At 56.6% G+C, this 10,144-nt stretch overlaps 1 protein-coding gene across 1 annotated transcript in view; it reads right to left on the bottom strand.

Annotated features, from left to right (window-relative positions):
- Positions 1-7,081: 7,081 nt before the first annotated feature.
- LOC149875693 (uncharacterized) overlaps positions 7,082-10,144 on the bottom strand; it is a 17,635-nt gene continuing 14,572 nt past the window's right edge. Inside the window, 2 exon segments of the mRNA XM_090062843.1 lie at positions 7,082-7,330; positions 7,332-8,159. Of these exon segments, the coding sequence (XP_089918969.1) occupies positions 7,082-7,330; positions 7,332-8,159 (1,077 nt within the window).

Below are 10,144 nucleotides of genomic sequence, written 5' to 3'. Positions count from 1 at the left end.
GCGCCCAGAGCTGGAGCTGCCAGAAGTCGGAGGCTGCGCTCGTAGGTGGGGCTCCGCAGGGCTCGGTCCTCGGCCCGCACCGTTCAACATCTTCATCAGCGACTTGGCTGAGGGGGTAAAAAGCACCCTGCTCAAATTTGCTGATGACACTAAGATGTGGGGGGATGTGGGCACACTGGAAGGGAGGAACAGGCTACAATCAGACCTAGACAGGTTACAAGGGTGGGCGGATGATAATAGGATGGGTTTCAACACAGACAAGTGCAAGGTGATGCACCTGGGGAGGACCAACCGGCACCATACCTACAGGTTAAGGATCTCCCCTCTTGTCAGCACGGAGGCGGAAAAGGATGTTGCAGTCGTCATTGACTCCAAGAGGACCATGGGCCGGCAGGGTGCGGAGGCAGTTAGGAAGGCCAACCGCACCTTCTCATGCATCCCTAGTTGCATCTGGAGCAGGTCCAAGGAGGTGATCCTCCCCCTCTACGCGGCACTGGTCAGGCCGGAGCTGGAATCCTGTGTCCAGTTCTGGGCGCTGCACTTCAAGAGGGATGTGGACAGCGTGGAGAGGGTCCAGAGGAGGCCACTCGCCTTATCAGGGGACAGCAGGGAGGCCCTATGACGAGAGGCTACGGGACCTGAACCTGTTGAGCCTCCACAAGAGAAGGCTGAGGGGGGATCTTGTGGCTTGTTATAAACTAGTCAGGGGGGATCGGCAGGCATTGGGGGAGTCCCTGTTCCCCCGAGCACCGCCAGGAGTGACCAGGAATAACGGTCACAAGCTGGCAGAGGGCAGGTTTAGGTTAGCTTTCAGGAGGTGCTACTTCCTGGTCAGGGCAGCTAGGGTCTGGAACCAATTTCCAAGAGAAGTGGTGCTGGCTCCTATCCGGGGGTTTTTACGAGCAGGTTGGATGAACACCTTGCTGGGGTCGTTTGACCCCAATAGTCTTTCCTGCCATGGCAGGGGGTCGGACTAGATGATCTGCTCAGGTCCCTTCCGACCCTAGAAACTATGAAACTATAAGATCAGCCGTGCAGTCACAGACAAGGAGGGCTGAAGCGGCCTCCGGGGGTCACATCTAGTCCAGCCCTGCTCCAGGCAGGACCAGCCCCAACTACATCATCCCAGCCCAGGTTTTGTCTACCCGGGTCTTCAACACCTCCAAGGATGGAGACTGCACCACCTCCCTGCGGAGCCTGCTCCAGTGCTTCCCCACCCTCCTCCTCAGACAAGTCTCCCTAATGCTAACCCGAACTTCCCTTGATGCAACTTGAGACCGTTGCTCCTTGCTCTGTCACTTCTCACCTCTGAGAACAGTCCGTCCTCCTTGGAAGCGCCCTTCAGGGAGCTGAAAGCTGTTATTAAATCCCCTCTCAGTCTGGTATTTTCCAACTGAAATAAACCCAACTCCCTCAGCCTCTTCTCACAGGTCATATTCCCCAACTCCCTCCCTATTGTCGTTGCCCTCTCTCTCATCTCTTCACATCCTTTCTGTTACGGGTGGCCCAGCACTGAATGCAATACTCCAGCTGTGCCCTCCCCAGTGCTGAACAGGGGGCAAGAATCGCTTCCCTTCCCCTGCTAGCAACACTCCTCCCAATGCAGCCCAGGATAGGATGCCGTTACCCTTCTTTGCAACAAGGACACACTGCTGGCTCCTCTTCAGCTTCCTGTCCCCTGTCACCTCCAGGTCCTTTTCTGCAGAGCTGCTGCCCAGCCCGTTCCCCCCCCCAGCCCGCACCGGTGCATGGGACTGCTCTGTCCTAGGTGCAGGACTTTGCACTTGTCTTTATTGAACCTCGTGAGATTGCTTTTTCCATAGATTCATAGATGTAGGGTCAGAACAGACCTTGCAGATCCAGTCAGACCCAGTGCCCTTGGCAGGAGAGAAAACCGGGCGCAAATCACCCCATCTGGGTAGTCATCAAGCCTCCTCTTAAAGACCCCAAGCTAGGAGCCAGCACCACTTCCCTTGCAAGCTGCTTCCAGATCCTAGCCGCCCTGACAGTGAAGTAGCGCCTCCCGATGTCTAGTCTGAATGAACTCTCTAACAACTTCTGGCCGTTATTCCTTGTTACTCTGGGAGGCGCTCGGGAGAACGAGGTCTCTCCCCCAGTAAGTTTAGAGATGGCCACCAGGTCCCGTCTCAGCCTTCTCTTGTGCAGGCTAAACAGGTTCAGGTCCCACAGCCTCTCCTCGTAGGGTCTGCCCAACCCTCCAATTTGTCTGGGTCACTCTGAACCCTAGCACTACCCTCCAGCATATCTACTACTCCCTCAGCTTGGGCCGGCACATGAGTTTGCAGGGCAGTTTGCACAAGGGGGCACATGAAGGGGCTGCCCATGAGCACTCCCAGTCCTGTGTTGCCCCCCGGCTGCTCCATGCACAGCACCACACAGCACAGCCCTGGCAACCAAAGCCCGCCCCACTCTAAGGAAACCTGTCCGGCATTGGACATCAGGTAAAGGGGACAAGGGACCAACCCTCCCCGACTCCACGGAGGGACCCTGGGAAGCCAGGTAGGTAGGGGATCCCCTAACAGACACCTCTTTGAGCCTGCCTCTTAATCCACAGCAGCAGCAGCAAGAGCTGGTGAGGACCACGTGGGGACATTAACACCCGCCTGGTCTCCTACTTACACAAACACCCAGGCAGCCCCGGGACCAGGGTCACAGCCAGAGCCCTGCACCCCAGGCGGCGGGGGATACCTGGCACATCTGCTGGATGCTGGGATCGGAGGCACGGGCACTCCCACTTGTGGCACGTGCAGCTGGTGGGGACCCCGGGGGGCCAGGTGAAGGAGCTACAAGGGAGGCGCGCAGGCTGCGACTCCTGAGGGAACACGAGGCAGAAATTGATGCTTACTGCCAGGCCCTGCACCTGGAGAAGGATGCCGGGGAGAAGAGCGGGCCTCAGCAAGGTGCCCCAACAGATAGGGGGTAGAAACTGGTCACGTCACCACGTGCATAAATTGCCCCACCAAGAACTCAACAGCTACAAAGCCCTCACACCATCGACGGATGATGCAAGACCAACCAGCCCCAGCAAGGAAACAACATGGTGTGATAGTAGGGTGGGAGGCTCCCTGCTGTGGGGCACAGAGGGTGCCGTTTGCCATCCAGACCCCCTTGCTCGAGAGCTCTGCTACCTTCCAGCAGCCAGGATTAGAGATGATACAGCCAGACTCCCTAAACCAGTCTGCCTTAGTGACCATTACCCCATGGTCCTTGTCCATGTGGGCACCAACAACACGCTGAGAAGCAGCCCTGGGAGAATCATGGGAGACTACAAGACCATGGGGATGAAGCTCAAGGACCTTCCCCGTCCTTAATCTGCCGTGCAGTGTCTGGGGCAGGCACACACTGCTGGGCTCAGCTGTGCCCTCCCCGTGCCGCCTGGGCCGGGGGCAACGGGGCCTGTCCTGTCGTCATCAGTCAGTTCCAGTTCACACGCTACAGGCAGCGCCTGAGTCAGAGCCAACAACCCTCCTAACTGTGCCCATCAAGGGGTACCACGGGAGTGAGACTGCAGGTTGTCAGGTTGCGCTCCTGGGAGAGGGGCTGACCTGCGATACAAACATTAGCTGCACAGGCACAGCCCCGTCTAGCTGCTGTGGGAGCCATTTCCCGACTCAGGCCGTGCAGCCGTGGGCTGCTGGCAGCCGCGGCTGCACTCAATTTGCTGTGCACAAATCGACTCTGAAGCAAGATACCCCAATGGTTTATGCTCCACGGCACACCTTCAAACAACGGTGCCCAGGAACAAAGATCTCTGGAGCAACAAGCTCCAGACTTCCTTTGTGTGCACTGCTTGCACACACAGACACACCCACACTGATGTCAGTTGATCTCACCAGCAACTCTGCATGTCTCTGGGGGAGGGAAAGGCCCCTCCCTGGGCTGGGGAAAAAGCTCAGCAACACAGGGACCTGATCTAAAGATCAGGAAATTTGGGGAGGGCATTTGCATTTGTATGATACCTTCCATTTAAATGTCCTGGACTAGGCGAGGCGCAATTGGGAATGTCTGGCACCTTGTTCTCACCTACACCACTGCAAGGTGCAATGGACCTAGGAGCCGTGGCCCGCTGGGCACCTGCACCGGGCACGAGTGCCCTAAGAGCCCGTCTGTTGCTGATGCCACTGCATACCGGGGCTGCGCGTCTTCAGGGGATTGCGGGGGGTCCCCACACCCCCTCCCTGACACTGCCCAGTTGAGCTCCCTGCTGCTAATGCCCCCTCCCCCGGGTGCAGGCTCCGCACTGCCACCAGCCCCAGCCCTATGCTCTGCAATCCTGCTCAGCGGCAGCCCCTGCTGCTTCCCTTGCTGGCTTTGAGAAGCAGGTAGAGACTAGGAAGCAGAACAGGGCCCAGGAAGAATATTTTTATACTTTCCCCACCCTTCCAGAGGGGAGGGAGGACCTCCACCAGCTACACCATCTTCACCCTGGACCCCACTGCACTGACAAAAGGGGCCCTACTGCCTCTTGCCCAGGGTTCATTCAAGAGGGCAGGGTCCTGGCTGCACAGCGGGACAGGGGAGTGAACCCTTGAGTGGGACCAACTCCTGCTCCTGAGGGTTAGCAACAAGCTCTGCGTAAGAGATGACTCCTCTGAAAGACAAGGGTCTGGGAAGTCGCAGAGAGCATCTGCCCTGGAAAGGGTTGAGGGCTCCCAAGGCACAGCTCTGGGGTAAAAGAGGGGACGCCTCCCACAAGGCACCACTCCTCTTGCCCTCCCGTTCAGTGCGGCCCCAGGAGCTTTGCTAGCAGGGAATTCATGAGTGGCAGAATACAGCCAAGGGAGGGAGGGCAAGAGGAAGAGCTCCTGTCCCAGGGAGACAGTAGGCTGTGCTTGGATCTCTGCACACGGGGGCATGCCGGCCTTGCTTGCTCCCTGATTGGATTTGCAGCTGAACTAGAAAAGGACTCCCAGGGAAGGAGGTCTCCCTCCCTGTGAGCTGGGAGAACTCCCTGCCAGGGCCCAGCTGCTGAAGGGTGCACCGGTCCCGTGGGCAGCTGTGCAGCGGAAGGCAAAATGGCTATGTTAAAAGTAACACTGCAAGATGCTTAGGCAACATTTTCCTAACACTAGAGTACTGTTGTAAGATATATTGCTCCCTGTGTACAGGAAACAAGATGTAGACCTCTAGCTATCATTAGGAGACAAAGCACAAGCAAGACCTTGGAGATGGTGAAGAAAGCAGCAAGAAACTGCAAGTGACTGAGAGAAGCAGAGGTCAGGGTTTTAGGCATGCGCTCATAGCAAAAAGCCATGTAAAGGAGTGACATGCAAAGGCACCGGCATGCCAATATAGTAAACAAAGGCGGAGCTTAAGATGGGAAGGACTAAAGGTGGAACAAAGGTGGGGTAAATGTTAACGAGTAACAACCAAGGTATGTTGTTCATACAAATATGAAAAGAACTAATATTCCCTGCAGCTCCCGTTTATTGAAGCTGGCCCGAAGCAGTCTCCATTTGCAATAAAGCTGTTGACAAGCAATGCGTGCATCAATCCACTGTCTCCCTAGTTTTGGGCATCGCATAGAGTCGGGGTCAAACCAACAGCTCAGGGGGTGGCAGGAGCAGCTCCTGGCAGACCCCACTGGGCATGGGTAGCTCCAGGAGAGGGGTGATGTGGTGGTGAGGAAAGGCAAGGTCAGGGAGGAGAGTAGGGAATGCTGCTCAGCCATAAATGCCCCGCTCCCTGCCACTCAGGGGCTCACATACCAGAACCCCTGGACCAGGAGGAGGGAAAAAGCTGGGAGGCAGCCAAGCAAAGTCCCTGGGTGTCATTTCAAGCCAGCTGTCTTGGGGAGGACACCCTACCGGGAAGGCACTTCTTCCCCTGGGACTACTATTTGCTTTTAGAGAATGATGGGGAATGCACAGGCTCCAAGGCAGATGCAAGATCATCTCCTCCTCCTCTCCTTCCCCTGCATGGGGGCTGACTTCTCCCTGAGGCATGTGGAAGAAATCAAACTTTGCCTTGTGGTTGAATCAGAACTGACAGAGCCAGCTTTTCTTTAATTAGGGCTATACTGTGATCACAAGGAGAGTTTCATACAGCAAGGGGAATCACCCACTTGTCTGTTTCAAAGGACTCCTGCTCTAAGTTTACAATCATATTTATACTGAAGCCAGAGAAAGAGAAAAAAAGTACGACTTTGGAAAAACCAAAATGATAATAAATTACACACAGACATGCAGGCAGTTTACTTGAATGAAACATCTGTGCACAGGGTAATAAGGCATGCAGGATTTCTTATCCCAGCATGTAACTGAAATAAGCAGTATGACCACTACTGGTCATTGTCTGATTTTCTAGTCAAGCAGGCCAGAAGCCTGACTACATTTACTGCAGGTGTTTCTTCTTAACCCCTCCCCACAGTCAAACCTTGTGGGCCAGCCTCTGGGCTCTGGACTCCCACTGTTCCCAACAAGGACTTGGCTGACACAGGCTGAGGGAGACATCTTTCTGCAGCTGAATTAGGGATGCTTCATGTGCTGATTCACGGGTGGGACAGATGAGGTACTCAGGGCACCTTCTCTCCCCTGTGTAGCTACACTGCTGTTCGGCACAACCTGGAGGAGTAGGTGAAGTTCTTCCTACACTAAGAGGAATGATGCGTCTTCTCTTCTTTGTGGATGCGCTGGTGCCGGGCCAGGTGGGAAGAGCGAGTGAAGTGCACTGATATGGCTTCTCCCCTGTGTGGATGCGCTTGTGCATGGCCGAGGCGGGAGTTCCAGGATGGCCGGGCACGATCCCGGCGTCTCCCGCTGACCTGCCCGGGGTCGGGCTGGCGCGGGGCGGCTGCCAGGGCCCCGGCAGGCGTGCGGGGCCCCGCGGGAGGGGGTGGATGACCCGGGCCAAGGCGGCGGGGGCCCGGGCAGCCCTCTGCGAGTGGCTGTCTCCCCGGAGCTCCGCAGGGGACCACACCGGCAGCAAGGCCGGGCGGGAGTTCCAGGAACCCGGGCACGAAGCCTTCCCACCCGGTGCACTCCCGGCTCGCACGGGCGGGCACGGGGGATATGGCTTCTCGTGCCGGGGACCCAGGGTGACCGGATGTCGGACGCGGGACTTAGAAAAATTTCGCCGCGCCACGTGGCGGGCAGTTGACCTGGATGTGGTGGTAGCCCCCCCGGCACGGCCTGGAAGTCCGTATGAGGTCGTTTTTGAGGAGGAACGGAAGCTCTTCCCACACACAGCAGCACTTATATGGCTTCTCCCCTGTGTGGATGCGTTGGTGGTGAGACAGGTGGGATGGGTAACGGAAGCTCTTCCCACACTCAGAGCACTGATATGGCTTCTCCCCTGTGTGGATGCGCTTGGTGCTCAGACAGGTGGCAGGACTGGGTGAAGCTCTTCCCACACTCAGAGCACTGATATGGCTTCTCCCCTGTGTGCATGCGCTTGTGCTTGGCCAGCCTGGAGGAGGAACCGAAGCTCTTCCCACACTCAGAGCACTGATATGGCTTCTCCCCTGTGTGCATGCGCTTGTGCTTGGCCAGCCTGGAGGAGGAACCGAAGCTCTTCCCACACTCAGAGCACTGATATGGCTTCTCTCCTGTGTGGATGCGCTTGTGTGTGGACAGGAGGGAGGGCCAACTGAAGCTCTTCCCACACTCAGAGCAGTTATACGGCTTCTCCCTTGTGTGGATGCGCTGGTGTCCAGCCATCTTGGACGAGGAGATGAAGCTCTTCCCACACTCAGAGCACTGATATGGCTTCTCCCCTGTGTGCATGCGCTTGTGCTTGGCCAGAGAGGAGGAATAACTGAAGCTCTTCCCACACTCACAGCACTGATATGGCTTCTCCCCTGTGTGCATGCGCTGGTGCTGGGGCAGCACGGAGGAGTAACTGAAGCTCTTCCCACACTCAGAGCACTGATATGGCTTCTCCCCTGTGTGGATGCGCTGGTGCTGTGCCAGGTTGGAGTATTGGGTGAAGCTCTTCCCACATACAGAGCACTGATGTGGCTTCTCCCCTGTGTGGATGAGCTGGTGTCGAGTCAGCTTGGATGAGGAGATGAAACTCTTCCCACACACAGAGCAGAGATGACGCTTCTCCTGTGTGTGCATGCACTTGTGCTTGGCCAGGATGGAGGGCAGCCTGAAGCTCTTCCCACACCCGGTGCAGCAGTGTGGCTGCTGCCTCCTCTGCACAGAGAGGCAACTCAACCTCTTCCCACACTCGGTGCCAACATGGGGCTTCTCCCCAGCATGCTTTATCTGGTGCAGAGCCAGGCGCAAGGGGCAGCTAAACCTTTTTCTGCACTGAAGGCAGGGGTGGGCTCTCCTCCTGGGCTTGGCAGTGGGCCCCTGCTGCCCTCTGAGGCCATCCCCACTGCCTTGGTTTGCATGCAGTCTCTCTCTATAGTGGACCTTTGCTTTCTGCCTCTTCAGGCATCGCGGCACCACAAATTCTTCCCTGTACCTCGGGCTGTTTCTGGCTTCTTTCCCTTCTTCACTCCAATGCACAACTAGAGATGGGACCTTGTTCACTGCTACATTCCTTCGCTGGTCCTTCGCTGGGCTCAGGGAAGCCACCTCACCCCTACTCCCCAGGAAAGCCCATGGCGGCTCCAGCGTGCCAGGCCCTTCCTCAGGAGCCTGCTCCCCAGTTCTGCTCAGCAGCCAGGCATGTCCTGCATGGGAGGAAAAACATCGAGTTAGTCCCTGCCCCAATGCCAAGGGGCAAGCACTGTTATTCCTTCTGCAGGGATGGGCCTCAGAGCAAGACTGGGCCTTGGCACTTGGGTTTCCTCAAGAAAATTCAGAGCTTCTGCCAAAATCCCAAGTGATGGGGGTGAGGCAGTGCCAGGTCTCCATGCCAGTCTCATTTTCCCTACCTGGTGGAGTTAGGAATCAGACTCTCAAGGTTTCTGACCCAGCTCTCAGCCCCATCACCCTGGGCCCTCCTGCAAGAAACATGCAGGACATGTGCATTTGGGCTGTACCTGAAAGGCTTCATCTTTTAACAGGCTGAGGATGAGACCAGAGGGATCTGCTCAGAGAAAAAATGAGGCTCTCAAAGGGCTCCGTATCCCTCAGCACTGGTGGGCCCAGGAGGAGATGGTGCTGAACCCTCCACCTGACTGGGCTGACACGCTCCACAAGCCCCAGCGCTTTGGTGAGACCCATCTGCACTGCTTGCCCATGATCTCCGCCAGTCCTGAAAGCCGCATCTGGGTATAGGGGTGAACAGGCTCGGGGAGCATTTCTGGGGCTTGTCACCAGTCAGGAGTGTGTGATGATCGCTGCCGTACACTGCCTGGTAGCAAAACCCATCCATGCATTGTCCCTCCAAGAAATGCTCTGGGAGTGGAGGATTGAGAGTAGTGCTCTACTTCCTACCTGTTTCTGGGGCAATGTCTGGTGCAGGGAAAGAGCCCATGGAGCTTTCCTCTGCTAATGAATCCCAGGCAGCCTCCACATCACTGGAAGCTGCACTGGGACAAAGGCCATGGCACAAACTCGTACACAGACTCTGGGCTGAGTCTTAGGCTTTGTGGGCCCCAGAAAGGAAACAGCATAAGGGAGGTTCTTGTGCAAGTAGTAGGGGATTCCCTTCCCCTCACAACATGAAATCTTCTGAATCCCACCCACTCCGCCGACCCACTTCATGCAGCCTGAGCCCAGGATTACACACATTCGGTGCTCCAGGTCAACGAAACCAGAAGACACCAGGGACAGCCCCAGCCTCTCTCTTGTCCAACAAGAATGGCCGGGGGCAGGAAAAGCCCAGAAGTGAGAGACTGTGCCCATGAGGGGTGGAGATAACCAAGGCAGAAGAGCCTAAAAATTAGTCCTGGGGAAGGCTTGAAAAATACACCCTCCTGGGCCTGGTTAGTGCGGTGGAGCGACTTGCGGCAGGGCAGTCTCTACAAAATGCCACCCCTGAGAAAGGCGAGTGCAGAGCACCTGAAAACCTTGGCTCCCACTGCCTTGTGGGTTACTCTTGCCTGGGAAAAGAATAGGGGGAGCCTACCCCAACAGAAAACCCCTGCTGAAAGCCAAGGAGGGAAAGTGTGTGGCAGGGTACACCTTGCAGCAGCTGTCACTTGAAGCAGAAAAGATTGCTAAAAAAGCAGCCTCTCAAGCTGCAAAGAGGGGAATCAGTGAAGGAGCTCCAGCAGGGCAGG

This window comes from Crocodylus siamensis, chromosome 1 (assembly GCF_052110815.1).
Source record: "Crocodylus siamensis isolate JL-2025a chromosome 1, ASM5211081v1, whole genome shotgun sequence".
Taxonomy (NCBI): domain Eukaryota; kingdom Metazoa; phylum Chordata; order Crocodylia; family Crocodylidae; genus Crocodylus; species Crocodylus siamensis.
Note: the sequence above shows the minus strand (reverse complement) of the source record. Positions and strands in the feature narration are given on the sequence as shown.